Source organism: Elgaria multicarinata, chromosome 1, assembly GCF_023053635.1.
Source record: "Elgaria multicarinata webbii isolate HBS135686 ecotype San Diego chromosome 1, rElgMul1.1.pri, whole genome shotgun sequence".
Classification (NCBI taxonomy): Eukaryota; Metazoa; Chordata; class Lepidosauria; order Squamata; family Anguidae; genus Elgaria; species Elgaria multicarinata.
In genome coordinates this window covers 180,771,320-180,788,205 of record NC_086171.1, presented here as the reverse complement: position 1 = coordinate 180,788,205, position 16,886 = coordinate 180,771,320, and the positions used below count along the sequence as shown (strand labels likewise).

Below are 16,886 nucleotides of genomic sequence, written 5' to 3'. Positions count from 1 at the left end.
TGTAAACCACATAGAGATATCTTTTGATATAGTAAGTCATCTATAAATTGAAGAAATAAATAAAATAAAAAGTTTTATCTTTGGAAGGAAAAGCTATACAGAAGGAGGAGGATGTGTTGGTGATAGTAAGTACCCTTTGTAGGACTAGAAAAAAGAAATTTGCTCCTAATTTAGAAGAGATGTCACCTTAGAACCTGTCTAGTTAGCTAGCAGTGCAATCTACTACATGTCTACTCAAAGTAAGCCCCATTGAGTTCAATGATATTTATTTCCAGGTAATTGCATATAAGAGCGCAGCCTAAATGTGATCTTAAAATGTAATGGACTTTCTATCTAAGGAGTTTAAATAGAACCGAACTAGAAGATTAGGAGCTAAGATGTGGCACAGCACTCTGTCATGTGCTATCTATGGTGATATCATACTTTGGATTGTGAAGACAACACATTGCTACGCTGGCAGCAGTATTCCACCCATCTTCCATGCAAGTGGAGAAGGAACTACTCATGGCTGCTGTGAAAAAACAAATTCCATGTTGGTCATAATTAGAAAAGGAATTGGAAATAAAACTACCAATATCATACTGTCTTTATCAAAATCTATTGTGTGACCACACTTGGAATACTGTCTACAGTTCTGGTCACCTGACCTCAAAAAGGATATTGTAGAGTTGGAAAAAGTTCAGAAAAAGGCAACCAAAATGAACAAGGGGGCATCTCCCCTAAGAACTAATATTTGGGACCATTTAGCCTAGAAAACATCTGAGCTTGTTTAACTTAGAAAAAAGGTGAGCACAGGGAGACATGATAGAGGTGTACAAAATTATGCATGGTATGGAGAATGTGGATAAGGAGACATTTTTCTCCCTCTCTCAAAATACTAGAACCCAGGGTCATCCCATGAAGCTGATTGGTGGGACATTCAGGACAGATAAAAGGAAGTACTTCACACAGTGCATAGTTAAACTATGGAATTCACTACCATGAGATGTAGTGATGGCCACCAACTTGTATGGTTTTAAACGGGGATTAGACAATTTCATGGAGGTTAAAGCTATCAATGGGTACTAATCCTGATGGCTACCTCCAGTACCAAGTGCAGTAAGAGCATCATCAGATGGGGGGGGGGAGGGAAATCTCGTTTCCACCCTCCACTTCTGTGCCGTGATACTTCCTCTTTCTTCACACAGAGAAGAAAGAGGAAGTAAACAATGACCACCTGGCCTGTTCAGTGGGCATTTTTATCCTGCTGCTTCTCCTGCACACAGCAGGAAATGGCGGCACATTTCACTTCCAAAAAAAGTTCGGATTTACTGGGGGTCTTATTTCTTGAGGAAAAAATGCCAGAAGGATCGGGAGATGGATGTTGTCATCAAAAGGACCTGCTAAAAATCGTGAGTGGCCAGTAACAAGTGTGTGACAAAACGCTTGATGCTCTATGTCTCTGCATACCAATTGCTGGAGAACATGAGTGGCAGGGTGCTATTCTACACGTCCTAAATACATATTTCAGGGTTGTTGTTGTGAGGATAGAAATGGAGAGGATTTTTATTTATTTATTTATTTATTTATTATTTATTTATTTAGCACCGACAATGTACTTGGTGCTGTACAAAATATACAAATAAAACAGCGATACCCTGCCTAGAGGCTTACAATCTAAAATTATGTAGGAGAATTATGTATGCCGCCTTGGGTTCATTGGAGGAAAAACGGTGGGATATAAATGTAATAATAATAATAATGATGATGATGATGCAATTAGTGAAAATAGAGGTCTAGTTAAAACAATAACACCTTGTTATTCACTTTCCCACTAGGCCAAACTCAAGCTACTTGCAACTTAACATTAAAAATCCTGTCTATAAAAAAAAAACCACTGTCAAATGAAAGACTATAACCTCATTTTCTGTACTGAAAACAGTTCCTGCTTTAGGCTTGTGCTCAGAGGCACCCTGTTTGAAGTGTATGACTGTGACCCTAAACCACTATTTGGCACCTGGCTGTAACTGATGGACCTCAGTGTTCTAGGAAGAAAACAAAGAAGATCCTGGAAGCTTGAAGTCTGTTCCCCTCCACTTTAGGGCCATAGTGGACCAAATATGCCCTCAGCATTCTGGGAAATGTTTTGTGAGGAAGTATAGCTGCATGTACAATTGTCTTTTCATAGGATCTATGCCCATAAAGACTTTTTGTTGTTAGTTTTTGCTCTCCTTTGTTTTGCTGTCCTTTGACATTAGCACAATTGCGCCTGAAGGCAGATGGCAGCTCTTTTGTTTTTGAGGGGAAAAGAGCAGCCTTTTGTGGTCATCCCATCTTGGGTGTGGTAGAGGAAGAGCTCAGCAAAGTTAAATAACTCTCCAGCAATAATTTAGTCCAGAATATTTATTTTACATTTTATTCAGTTACAATGCACTCTTATGCATGTTTACTCAGAAGTAAGTACTTCAGTGTTCAGTGGGACTTATTCTCAGGTAAGTATGCATGGGATTGCAGCCTTATGACACAGCTAGGGTGACCATATGAAAAGGAGGACAGGGCTCCTATATCTAACAGTTGTATTGAAAAGGAATTTTTAGCAGGTGTCATTTGTATATATGGGGAACCTAGTGAAATTTCCTCTTCATCACAACAGTTAAAGCTGCATGTACAATTGCCCTCTGTTAAATCTGGTCACTCTAGTATAGCTCCTGCACCTTTAACTGTTGTGAGGAAGAGGGAATTTCACCAGGTTCTCCATATATACAAATGACACCTGCTGAAATTCCCTTTTCTATGCAACTGTTAAAGATACAGGAACCCTGTCCTTTTCATATGGTCACCCTAGACATGATCCTAGGGTGACCATATGGAAAGGAGGACAGTTGCATAGGAAAGGGATTTTCCGCAGGTGTCATTGCCACAACACAGGCTCTGAACACCAGACCTCACGGCTGCCACCACTTATTATGGGGCGACACAGGCTCTGAACACCAGACCCGGCCGAGGCTACTCCCTGCTTAAGCCAAGCACCACCGCTTGATACGCCTGAGGCAAGGGATAAAAACCACCTTCCTCCAAACTATGTGGAGAAAGGGGTTTTTAATGGAGAATGGATTTTAATATATATAATAATGTGCTGTGAGTTATATCTGCTTAGGTGAATGATTGTCAGAGTGGGTGTTATATGTGTAAACTTAAGATGATAAATGCCAAACAGACACGTGGGCTTTTTGTGGTAGTTTAAAAACAAAACAATCAAAATTTATTTTTAAAAGTTCATAAGCTTTGTTTCAAATAACAACATTTAAAAACCTTTTTGAAACCTTTCATACAATCCTGTCACTCATTCACATACGCACTTTCCTTTTTCTCACACAATCACTCTTGAACTTTCTTTATTCTCAGTATTGATTAATATACATCCACTACGTGCACACCACACTCTAAAGACACCACTCACTACACTGACTCTCAAATTTCCCAGAACTTAAGTACCATAAACACAGAGAGCACTACAGACACTAAGAGTACCTAACAAGTCTCCCTGAAAAGCTCTCTCAATCCCCTCAGTCATTCCCTTATATATCACTCCTCCCCCCTCCCAAGACATTCTATCTCCGCCCACTCAGGCCAACATCCTAAAAACCACAGACTTACAAATGGCAGACATACATTTGGAATTGACTTGTGGGGTGTAACGCCACAGTCATTTGTATGCATGTAGCACCTGGTGAAATTCCCTCTTCATCACAATAGTTAACGCTGCAGAGCTATACTGGAGTGACCAGATACAAAAGAGGGCAGGGCTCCTGCAGCTTTAACTGTTGTGATGAAGAGAAAATTTCACCAGGGGCTCTATGCATAACAATGACACCTGCTAAAATTCCCTTTTCTATACAACCATTAAAGATACAGGAACCCTGTCCTCCTTTCCAGGTGGTCACCATACACAACCCTATACATCTCTATGCAAAAGTCAGTTTCACTGAGTTCAATGGGATTACTCTCAGGAAAGCATACAGAATGCTCTATACCGGCCTACTCAGACATAAGCCCCACTGAATTCAATTAAACTTACTCCCAGGTAAGCATGTATTAGGATTGTAGTCAACTAACATCTCCTCTTAGGTTTATAGGACAACAGCTATTTCACAGGTAAAAGCCAGCACATTGCATTCTGCCTGGGGGAAGTTAGGCTATAGGGAGCCACTGCAGATGTTAATGCAGCCCCTCCAACTTGGTGACTACAATTCCCATAATCCCCTACTCTGGCTGGTTGAGAATGCTAGGAGTTGTAGTCCAACCCATCTGGAAGCACCCACTGGGGAAGGCTGATCTATGACATGGCCACATTTGGAATACTGATTTGATCACCCCAATCTCAAAAAGGGGTTTGTAGAGCTGGAAATGGGTCTGCAAAGGCTAACTAAATTATCAAGGGGCTGTATCACATCTCCTATGAGAAAGGGCTAAAATGTTTTGTAGTGGAGAGGCAATAAAGGGAGAACATGATGACACTGTTCAGATGACACCATTAACCATGCTCATTAAGGATTTTTGGTTAAGCTGCAGGGTTAACAGTGTTGTCTGACATGCGTTTTTCTTAACCAGGTGCCTCCACTAACCACAGCCGCAGCATGGTTAGCGGCACTAACTTTGGTTTAAGGTGTCGTCGGACCTGCACCTGTGGTTAACAGGCCAAAATCATAGAGCTTCCAGTATAGAATGGCCAAAATTCTATACTGGCCACTCTAGTCTGTGGGCTCAATCATTGTTCCAGACTCCTGCTTTGCTTAAACAAGTTACCCACACCTGATCTAAAGGGTGATGCACTGTAAAGACCATTAAGTCTTAAAAAAAAAACTTAACTCTTCCAATGTCTATGGATAAGTGGATTTTAGGGAAAGGGGTTAAGACACTATCTCCCATGCCTTGATCGCACAAGAGAATGATCCCCATGACTCATAAAGCACAGTAATTTGCATGTTACCACGGAATCTTTGGCATGTGTCTTCTACCGTAGCTACTCCCTCTTTGAGCCAATAAGCCACGCCACACCACCGCCTCTGGGGGACAGGACCATTCTGGAGTGCGGCCTACCAGATATTCCTGGGGTAAATACTTGTGTGTGGGACACATCTTTCTTAACAGGGAAATTTTATCACAAAAGCTGACGGGCCTCTGAACCAAACAGAGATCCCTCTTCCTCTTTTCCCAGGCATACTCCCAGCTGCTTCTGAGCATCATCTTCATTTATACTCGCATACAGCTGTCTCACAGAAAGAACTATTAGCTTGAAAGATTCAAAGTGTCATCACATGGGAGGGGGGGAATTGCGTTTCCTTACCATTGCTTCTCCACCCACACTTTTGTCCCTCATTACTTCCTCTTTTGAAAGAGGAAGTAAACAAAGTGCATGCAGCCCATTCAGTAGGCTGTTTTGATCACACTGCTTCTCCTGCACACAGCAGGAGATAGCAGCAAGTTCCGGCTCAAAAATAATTCAGATTTACTGGGTGGTTTTTTTTGTCACACAAAGAAAGCTAGAAGGAACGGAGGCACACGGAACACAGACAACGACGTGAATGCCCCTGTGAAAATCCATGCAATAAAACGCTTGTCTGACGACACCCTCACTCTACATGCTGGTACAATCCTGTGTGCAACCATTGGCCCTTCAATGCCAGACAAGAGAAGTCTTCCTGTTAAATTTAGATGCTACTTCCCTAGCATCTAAATCAGACTAAATCACATTTGGAGAGAACTAGGTTGGAGGAAGCTGAACTAAATATTCCAGCGTACCATGACTAAAGAAGAGCATAAGTTGGTGTATCTCTGTTTCAAATATCTCCTGTTCCTATGGCCCAATCTACACCAAGCAGGATATAACACTTTAAAAACGTTATGAAAACAGTATATGTAATGTGTCCTGGGCCTGAGCAGTTGTCATGACCATTATAAACCATTATAAGCAGTAGTGTAGATCCTGCCATAGTTGCATAGTGTTTGTATATTTGGAACAACTGTTCATCAAATTCTTTTTCCTCTCATTTAGATTTCACTGGTAGACCACTTACTGTAATAGGATCAGAGGGCAATCCTATGCATGTTTAGACTGAAAAAAGGCCTACAACTCCCAGCATGCCCCAAACGCTCATCTCAGCCTATCTTCCAGGGTTGATATGAGAATTAAAAATGGGAGCAAACTCCTTGAGTAGGGATGGGTAACATGTGGCCCTCCAGATGTTATTGGACCATAACTCCCATCATCCCTGACCATTGGCTATTGTTAATATTCACTTAAGATAATCTGGATTGAAAAGACATTGACTTTATTCATTGTATAGGTTTGTATTTATTATTGTAAATTTCAGACAGCATGATGTGTATGTATACTTTAGAACAATTCTTGTGAATTCAGCCTTATAATTGACCATATTAGCCTTGTAACTTACTTTTTGTGGTCCTTTTGTTCCGGCTTGACCTTTCTGTTGAGGGTTCCCCTCCCCTTGTCTTCTTTGGGCCACACGTTTCCCCTCTCCTGCCTTAGAGGAAGGGTGAGATACAAATATGAGAAATGTATTTGGCTTGAAGCCTGATTCAAAACATGTTTATTCCAAAGGAAAACCCCACTGAGTTGAGTGTGCTCAGGATTGCAGCAGCTTTGTTTAACATTGCCACAGGGTGGTGGTCCACATAACATTAACCTACTCTTGAATTCCATGCATTTCCAAGCACCGTCTTGCAAGACTCCCTGCTCATTTACACATACACACATACCTCCTTACTGGAAACCAGATCTGACCAGTAGAGCTTTTGTGGCCCCTCAGACTGGTATTTTCTCTAGAGCTGGTTTCTGGCCAATTTCTCTCCCACCCACCCTGTTCTGAGACTTGTATCTGTAAAGCAACCGCATGCAGGTTGACAACAGAAGCAGAGTTTGTTTCGTAGTGATATCTTAGGTGATAACAGCTGTATAGCAATAAGAGAGCCTGCTTACAGGGAAAGAATAAAGTACACCGTGCTGATAGGGGCGTGTTCTCCACAGGCAATTGGCAGACACCTGCTCTCCACTCTCCTCCTGCCTCGCTACCAGGAAAAAAGCACTGCTCCTGAGACCCTGCTTTGGATGACCGCAGGAAGGATGAAAACGCCACGCTGCGGCTACATTCTTCTGGTGTGTACCACGGGGAATGTTTCTTGGGGCTGGGATGGGGAACAGAAGGGTAAGGAGTGAAACGTACGGCTAGTCCCACTGTACTAGTTCCCCCCTCCCATCGTGTGTGTCATTCTCAAACCATCAGGCTTTGTGCATGGAGGGTGGGAGGGAGTTGCAATGTATTGTCGTTGTGCAAAGAACTTAACAGGCTGGAATAGTATAAACCCTAATGGAAAAAGGGAAAGGCAAATCCAGGCAAGACAGAAATGTGATTAAACAGTTTGAAACTCAACACAATGGTCTGGGTTAAAACAGCAACAAGGATTGGCACAGAGCAAATCTAAAGTGGAAGCTGAGATCCAAGGGTAGAATTTGGCCTCGTTCCCAAAGGCAATTACAAATGCAATGAATCAACTCTTGCCTGGTCAGTGAACTTACCGTTATGGCATGATTTGTGGCTTGTCGCATGATAAGGTGCTGTATGTTAAGGCAAGCCAAGCTGACTCATCACATTTCAGTCTATGCACACTGATGCGCCCCTGCCGCACATAAGAGTACGAAGACATGGCTGGAACCCTTGATACAACCATGATGTGATGAAAGAGTAGCATGAGCCAGGCCTTAGAATCCCAGTTTTAACTTCACCGCTGGCTCCATTGTGAAGTTTTGTATCATGGCAAATTATCATTTGGCAAAATATCCAACATTATTAGAGGGACTCCAGCTTTTGCTGATACCACCTCCATCCTCATTCACTGCCACCTGATCTACTCATAGGAATGGCCGTGTGTATTCTGGGCAAGTGCAGAATCTACTATTTGAAATGGAGGCTTTGCTGCCTCCTCCCCCCCCCCCCCGCTAGCTCCCATCAGGGGAATGGAATGGAAGGTCCCTCCTTCAGGGGGCTGCAGAGGTACTACATGGCAGGACACACACACACCTCAGGGCTGCCAGTGGGCTTTGCTGTATCAAACCAAGGGCTATTCCAACCCATGTAAGACAAGTCCATTTTCTGTTTTGTGTTAATGTTAGCCTCCAAAATGTACTTCATAGTTTGAGACATGAAAAATCAGCAAAGAAGAGAATGCTAAAATGCAACTCTTCCCTATATAGAGCACACAAAGGTACTGGCCTAGTCTTGCCAATGTTGCCTGCTAAAGACAATCCCTCAAAGGTCATTTAGAGATTGGCCTGATTTATTCTGAGGACACAAATTGGGCATTTGTGGGGTTGTGTTTTTGTTTGTTTGTTTGCTTGTTTGTTTGCAAAGTTCCAGTCTCCTTTCAGACATTGCAAAACAGGGTGGAGGAAATGGCATCAACCCAATGCAACCACAGTGATAGCTGCCACTTTCAAGTAGCTATTCTCATAGGTCTGAAGTGCCTCTCAACTCATACGATGTGGGCAGGAAGTAGCAGCTGCCAACACACTCACACCAGGTCAGATGTTATTTTCTCTATGCTGCTGCAGCCCCAGAAATGCTCAGTCACCATAGAGGATTTTTCAACCCAGGTCTAGAAGATGCCCACCCTAAGACACACCTAAACAGGGCGACAATGAGAGTCCCAGGCAGCAGCATTTCATACTGTCTGTGCAAAAGAGAAATAATTGACTGGGAAGCTAATTTGATGAAAAGAAGCAACCATTTGGCAGAAGATTTGAATCCGCTTGGCTGTGTGTTTTGCCTTGGATCTGTCACTGCTGTTCATAAGTTCAGCAACCCAGGTTCTTAAAAACATCCATACACTTAACGTCACTAAGAGTGAAATCCTATACAGGTTTGGATGGGGGGAAAGTCGCAAGCATGTTTAGATGGGGAAAGTCATATGCATGTTTAGATGGGGGGTGGGGGACATGGCTGGCTGAGGAATGCTGGGAATTGTAGGACTTTTTTCTATCTAAACATCCATATGATTTCACCCTTATTATATACCATTATAATTTGGTTTTTTAGTCAGATGGGTCAGGTGGCAACCCCAGTAGGAAGGAAAATAGAAAGCTGAATTCCTCCTGAGTTGGTTGGTACATTGCCAGGGCCATGTTGGTGCAGCAGATAAGGGAAAGGCTGTGGAATTGAGGAAGCAGAAGGGAAAATAATGTCAGTAAGATGAAATAGAGGGCAAAGACTAGTGCTGGGACTGGGCATTGTGGCTTTTCCTCAAGGCAGCTGCACTTCCATACGGAGACTGCTGTATTTTTTCTTTCTTTCTTTCTTGGTCCATGCAGGGTACCTTACAAGCATATCACACCATAGTCTTCCTTCTGCTGTCTCTAAAGCGGAGACGGGGAATGTGTGGCCTTCCAAATGTTGCTGGACTGCAACTCCCATCAGCCCTCACCACAGCTCTATTTACAAAGCACACGCCTCCTGCTTGTGGGCAGATGAACTACATCCCGTTGCACATGCCGGGAGCTTGAGGTCTCCTGTATATTTTTAGAAGACTAGCCAACAGTGGAGGCTGGTGGCTCCAAGGTCAGTGGGGCCATGAATCTGCACCAGGAGCTATCCAAGGTGTGTCCATACCTTAGATAGCTCCTTTAGAGTTCTGACTGGTTCTGACTGAAACCTGTAGCGGATTCATCGCCCCACTGACATCAGAGCCACAGCTGTCACTGCTAGCCAGAGAACACATGCAGGTACTATGTGTTGCAAAGCTGTTCTTGAGTGATTTCTCTAGCAGGGCGACTGGTGATCTGAAAGTTTTAACACAACACAGACACAGGGCGAGATGGACCACTCACCACCTCTCAATGCAGCCTTGTTCCAGGAAGAGTTCCATTCCTGCCTTAGGTCTGTGATATGTCAAAGACAGTCACCTCATTAATGAAGTCCATCTACGGTTAATATACCACGCGTCTGAGGAAAGGTTTTTGCCTACAAAATAAAGGCCACAGCCCACCTCACGGTTAGGTTGAAATTAATTGTCCTGAGCAACTGAGTACAGCTTCTCAACATGAGTACAGCTTCTCAATTACGTGCAGCAATTTTCACTTCGGTAGGATCACCTTACTTTATTATTCTGCACCAGTCTTCCCCAACCTGGTGCCCTCCAGTTTCCAACAGCTCCAGCCAGCATGGCCAATAGTCAGGAATTCTGGGAGTTCTAGTCCAAAACATCTGGAGGGCACCAGGTTGGGGAAGGTGAATCGATTCCATCTTTCACAAAGCCTGGGCCCTCCAGATGTTTTGGCCAGCAGCTCTCGTCATCTCCCAGTCAGCATGGCCATTGGACAGATGTGTCAAAAACATCTGGAGGGCAACATGTTGCAGATGCACCTTCCCCAGCCTGGTGCCCTCCAGCTGTTTTGGGCTACAACTCACAAAATAGATTCACTACAATGCCTTTGCCTTCTCTTTTTGCCTTTATGGTTCTCTCTAAAGGGTATTCTCCTAAGGACAAGGTAGAACACTCTGCATCAAGGGAGGTATTGTGTGGGCTGACTCAGACAAATTCAGTTGGCGCATGGTTCTTTTCCCATCTAAAGAGGCATGTGTTTTTATCAGCCCAGCTTGCTAGAGGAATCCCTGTCTCTAGAGCCTGAGGAAGAGGCTGAACAGGAGGAGCCAGTCAGGACAAGCACAGATATCCCGGACTTGTTCGCAGAAGAATTTCATGAGCCTGTGCTGAATGGACAAAGCAACATCATGCACTTAGAAGAAATCCAGAAGGTGAATACCCTTCCCAATGTACTTGAGGGTTCTCCATTGCTCCTTGAAGAAGAGTGACAAGCTGGGCATGGCTTCCTTCCTATGGAGGCTCAGCATTGTCACAGGGACTCCTCTGAGTGAGCCTTTTGCCCTCCTCCCTGACTTCCACACATAGCCAATGCACCCAGCTTTTAGCGGGATGGAAGTGGCCTTCCTGACTTCCTATTCACTTCTGGACAGGCTGCATCTAGAAACTGGCAAGAGTGTAAAGGGGACCAATGACTGACGTTAGATATTTATTTATTTATTATTTACATTTTTATACCGCCCAATAGCCGAAGCTCTCTGGGCAGTGACCTGAACTACCAAGGAGAAAAAGATACTGATGAGCTACTAGGCAACCTGGTGCCCTCCAGAATGCTTTGGACTATAACTTCCACAATTCCTGACTATCATGTATGTTGGCTGGGGTTTCTAGGAACTGTAGTCCAAAACATTTGGAGGGCATGAGGTTGCCTACACCTGAGGTAGCAGAATAAGCTGTGATATATTTCTACAAATGCCAGGTTTCTACAATGGTGCTGCATTGCAGGCAATTGGGGATTCCCTAATTACCTGCGAGTCAGCACAGGGTAGTGTGTCAACTGAACCTAGCAGGGTGTGTGATGGGGGTGGCTTTGAAACCACCTCACAACTGTTACAACAAGCCATGGTTTGTGGGGTGTTTTAGAAGCCATCTTGCTGTGTTCAGATGACTCGCTAACCTGCATCGCGTTGCAGGTAATTAAGGAAATGGCAATCACGTGACCAGCGTCCAAGGGGCAGGGGAAAGAAACTACAGTGGCTTCTTTCCCCCCTGTGATCATGAACCTGGTCAACGAATAGATCTAAGAAATAGTTAAGCAGCAGTGTAGTGGTGAATAGTGAAGTACAGGCACTTAGTATTTCAGTCCCCGTAGCAACTACAACCATACCCCAAGGAGAGCCCCCAAAGGCAAGTACTTTTGTTGATCCCCATTTCAACAATACAGTTCTAGCAGTTTTCATCTGCTAGGAACAGGTCTTTTGTAAAGGTAATGGGTCTTAATTGCCCATTCAAGACAAGGCCACCTCAGAATACTTTGCATGTCAGTGCTCACAACAATATATTTTAAGGATTGCAGCTAAATCCAAAAGGAGACGGGAAGCATGATGGTGGGTGGTGGCCAGATTACATCATTGCCCTTGCTAATCAAAGGTCTCAGCACTTCCACCCTACCAGCCCTGGCTCCACTACAATGTCACCAGGTCGAGTTGATGAGGACTGATCTTGTACATATGGCACCTCTTTAGCTGGCACCACACCTTCCTCTGCGAGTGACTGGTCACCCGTGGAACCTCATCTACTGTACAGCAAGGGATGGATTTAGCCTGAAGACTATGTATCGGAGCATGATCGACTTGGCCTCTCCTGTGTTGCTGGTTATCAAAGACACCGATGGCAAGGTAATCAGGGATAGCCCGAAAGGATAGGAAATCACAACTGCTATCTACATAAGGGTGAGGGTCATAGGAAGGGAGAATGGTAATTAACCCATATGAACACAGATCACACTGCAGCTAAAAAAGTGGATGGTGAAATCTCATATCATTTGCACAAGGTTCCGAATTTTGGCAATTCCCTCCTCCCACTGCAGTCCTGTAAGACAAAGTTTGCTACATTTCCCCAACCCACCTTTTTACAGGGGGCTGCAGGGGGGTAGGAGGAGGGAAAGAACCACTACCCAAGCTGCCTTCTGCTCACACAATATAGCCCCTTAATCTTTAATAACTCACATATAGATTTGTTCTTGTATGATATATAAGGATGCCTTTGAATTCCCTCTTACCTCCAATCACTGACTGGAGTTAAGAGCAGAATTTACCAGCACTGTGCTGAAGAAAAGCTGTGTTTTTTCAGTACCAGCTCTTATCTTTGACCAGTGATTGGAGATAAGACCAGGGTTTCCTTCACAGGGCTGGAAGGAGAAGGGGCATAGCCATCTGAAGAATGTGTAGTGCCAGAGATCCCCCATCCCTGTTGCATATGTCATCCCAGTATATGGCTCATGGAGTGCAGCAGGTGACTGGCTCTGCCTGAGGTATCCATTTGCCTTGGATTTGCCTACCTGGCATCCACTATTTTGCCATTGGCCTAGGTTGGTGGACCTTGGGAGCCTAATAAGAACAATAGATCCCACAGTCCCAAAGTCTGCCCAAGCCTGTGCTAAACAGAACAGCCATTGACTTACTCACACCTTCCTGCCATTTGAAAGAACTCTCTCTTTTATATCCTTTTCAGATATTTGGGGCCTTTTCTTCTACAGCCATCCATGTCAGCAGCTGCTTCTATGGCAATGGAGAAACATTTCTCTTCTCCTTCACTCCACAACTTAAGGTGATTCAAGCCACATCATTCCCCAAGTATGGAGGTTCCTGTGTGTTCACAACTTCTGGAGTTAAAACTGTGATCTCAATTTTGCCCACCAACATGTTGCCACAGCTGCAAATTGGCCCATATGTAAAGGTCCGAAAACTTATGATGAAGTTCCAAAACACGACAAGAATTGTTTTAGTAAACACTTACAAACTACGGGTTGCATCCATGCTAGCACCCTTTAGTGCTACTGAGGCATTTCTTTCCTGTAATTATTTGGAAGCAGAATTAAAATGGAGGTTCTACGCAGTATTTTATACTATAAGGAAGAATGGCTTTATTTCTCAATTTCCTAGAAAAATAGCACCATAGAAAAAAAAGACCTTGTCTATGCCTTGCACGTCTTTTACTTTGGGTTCTTGTCTTACTCCTTTGCCAGATTTCACTCCATATTTTACAGGTTTACAAGAGTTTGTGTGTGTAAGTGGTGCTGATACAGTGCAGAATAAGCTGCCAATTGAACCAGGATATAAAGGGCTTCAAGCAAGCACTGAAAAACAACATAATTATTGTTTTCTTTAGTGGCATTTCTTATTCCCAAGAGGCTTAGCTCAACAATATGCTTTTTCCTTCTTCGCTCCCTCCCTCTCCAGGTATTTAAATGGACAGGTAAAAATACCTTCTTCATGAAAGGAGATGCAGACTCTCTAGCAATCGGTGGAGGCAGGTGTGTAACTGTGAAAGATGGTTGTGGGGAAATGAACGTGCCTGTGGGGTGGGGTGAAGTGGAGTGGCAGTGACGCCATGCAATCGCAGCTGACACTAATGTTTGTGGAAGGTCTTATTAGCCCTATTTGGAGCCAAAGTCCAATCTGCATGAGGTGGTGGAGGAGCATTTCATCAACCAAGCAAGCTAAGCCAATTTTTCTCACCAGTCCTGTGAATAAAATCCCCACAACAGCAACGGCAGCACATGTTCCTTTGTCTCCATATCTGTGTTCACTTCTGATGTGTAACTCTCATTAGGGTGACCATGTGGAAAGGAGGACAGGGCTCCTGTATCTTTAACAGTTGTTTAGAAAAAGGAATTTCAGCAGGTGTTATTTGTATGCATTCAGCACCTGGTGAAATTCCCTGATCATCACAACAATTAAAGCTGCAAGAGCCCTGCCCTCTTTTGTATCTGGTCAAGACAGCAGGGCTCCTACAGCTTTAACTGTTGTGATGAAGAGGGAATTTCACAAGATGCTGCATGCATACAAAGGACACCTGCTGAAATTCCCTTTTCTCAACAACTGTTAAAGATACAGGAGCCCTGTCCTCCTTTTCATATGGTCACCCTGGTTTTATCCATTGGTAGTCCTAATTAGAGTAGATCCACTGAAATGAATGACACTTAAATTAGACTGACTTTGGATATAACCCCAAGGATTGCAAGTGACATCCTTGTAGTTGCTGCTAACCAACAGGTAAAAGCAGAAACTTATAGTTGATCTGGAACAGGAGGAGATTGCTTTGAGAATGTGGCCCATGATAAAAGCAGTTGAAGTGGTTTCCCCTATCTTGATCTCCTTTGAAATCATCACTTTTGAATAGGTTCCATTATGCCAAGATTCCTACTTCTTTCCATCCATTGATCAACATGTTTGACATTTCAGCTATAGAAAGGCAGTTGATGTCTTGTGTGTCTTTTGAGTGGATATTGAAATAAGCTAGTTTTGGTGAATGCACTTGCCCTGAGTCAGGATTTCTCATTTTCCACAGTGGCACTTTTCAACTACTATGAACGGTTATATACACGGATGTTGGAAGAAGACTGCTGACAGCTGCAGCTGAAACCAGCCAGGCTGCTAATAGTGCACAGTTTCATAGTGTTTAAATAGAAATAGTTCCAGGAGTACAAAATGACTGTGCCTCTTTAACAGTAGCAAAAAGTGATTGTCGCCTCACACTGCCCACCCTACTGCACTATCAACACCATGCTCTTTTTATCATCTACGTTGGCTTTTTAAATTCCCCTTTTCCTTTCCCACCATGCTTTTCTCTCTCCCTCTCAAAATATAATACCATAATAGGCAAAATTGCAGCTGTGAAAATAATAATTATAAATGGTTTACAGATCTTGACACAGTCAGTGACCTGAAGGGGAAAGAAATGGAGGCATGTTGTTATTTATTTATTATTGCATTTATATCCCACCTTTTTCCCTGCAAGGAATTCAAGGCGACGTACATAATCGTCCTCCTCTCCACTATTTGTCATGTACCATCATCTGTATAACTGGGAAGGAGGGAGGGTGGTTCTTCTATTGTTAATAAAATATCAAAAAATAAAAAAAGCTTTCAATAAACAAACACATAAAAATGTATAGGTGGGCGATGCCCCAGACAGTCTCACTTGTTGTAAACCTTTTCAAAACAGGAAAGAATAAGGATAGGAAGGAAAATTTTAAAAAGCCATCTAATTTGACCCCCAGCACATGGTAGCAGCAACCGCCTGCCCACCTCCCAGCCTCTCTTAGATCAACCTAAGCAGCAGAGGTGCAAAGTAGTGAAACACCTACAGCGAAAACTACTCTAGCTGATGCAAATAAGGGTGCAATCCTATGCACATTTAGACAGAATAAAGAAGTCCTACAACTCCCAGCATTCCCCAGCCAGCCAATGCTTGGAGTTGCAGGACTTTTTTCCTTTCTAAACATGCATAGGATTGTGCCCAAAATGAACTGAACCCCACTGTATTATTATAGATTAGATAGAAGATATCATGTTGTTGGATATTCACCTCATATGTTGCTCTTCCCTTCCATGCAGTGGCAAATTTGGATTGTGGTTAGATGGAGACCTGAACCATGGAGGAAGCCACCCTTGCGAGACGTTCAACAATGAGGCATTATCCCCCAAAGAGGAATTCCTTATCCAAGAGCTGGAAGTTTGGGCACTCTCTTAACTCAAAAGAAGAAGAAAAACATATTTATTCTGGTGTGGGCGTTGCACATGCAATGGGAACAGGGTTTGGCTAGGAGTCCTCCTGCAGCAGCTTCTCAAATCCCCTCCAAATGAGCATAAACCTGCTGTGGATTCCTTGTGTCTCCATAAATTGGCAGGGATGAAAATTATGCTAGAAGAACCGTTCCTAACGTCACTGTTAGCAAAGATTTTGCTTCTTAACCTGCTAATGGTCATGCTAGGAACTAGTATGCTATACAAGTATTGGCCACACTTATCAGGGAGAGATCCCCCCCAAGGGATACCTCACTGTCTTAATATGTACCTGCCCACCTGAGCTGCAGATCAATCTACTGTCAAAAGTTGTAGTAGGCCTCTTGTTCTCCTCCTACAGATTCTCACACCTCTTGCTAGGGGTAGAACATAAAGGAATTACTTTGTACAGGCATGATTCGATTATTAGAATGTGAAAACCCTGAAGGGGCTTTCACAGGAGTGCATCCCATCATCTACTTGTGAGAAGGAATGTCCCTTTGGTGCTCAGCAAATGTGTTGAAGGTGAGCAATGAATCACTTGGAATAAGCTAACCATACATTTATAGAGATGCACAACCATTCTTCTGAGCTGTTACTATTTGCTCACATCACTAAACAAACCTTTTAAAAAGTATGTACTTCCCTGGGTGGGCTGGACATCGAAACACAGGATTTGTCTTGCCATCCCAGGTAGACTCACTCAACTGCACTTCAGAATGA

The 16,886-nt window shown here is 43.4% G+C and overlaps 1 protein-coding gene across 1 annotated transcript; it reads left to right on the top strand.

The window, feature by feature from the left end:
* The first annotated feature begins 7,123 nt into the window (after window positions 1-7,123).
* TLDC2 (TBC/LysM-associated domain containing 2) lies at window positions 7,124-16,312 on the top strand. Its single transcript, XM_063144887.1, has 6 exons — window positions 7,124-7,156; window positions 10,644-10,808; window positions 12,120-12,272; window positions 13,108-13,203; window positions 13,836-13,909; window positions 15,996-16,312. Exons 1-6 carry the CDS (start codon window positions 7,124-7,126, stop codon window positions 16,129-16,131), a joined length of 657 nt encoding a protein of 218 aa, XP_063000957.1. The 3' UTR covers window positions 16,132-16,312.
* Window positions 16,313-16,886: the final 574 nt, after the last annotated feature.

Excerpts from the sequence above, each read along its gene's own strand:
- TLDC2 (XM_063144887.1), top strand. The coding sequence starts at position 7,124 with ATGAAAACGCCACGCTGCGGCTACATTCTTCTG. Across the intron at positions 7,157-10,643 it reads GCTGCGGCTACATTCTTCTG|CCCAGCTTGCTAGAGGAATC; the intron begins GTGTGTACCACG and ends TGTTTTTATCAG. Across the intron at positions 13,910-15,995 it reads CTAGCAATCGGTGGAGGCAG|TGGCAAATTTGGATTGTGGT; the intron begins GTGTGTAACTGT and ends CCTTCCATGCAG.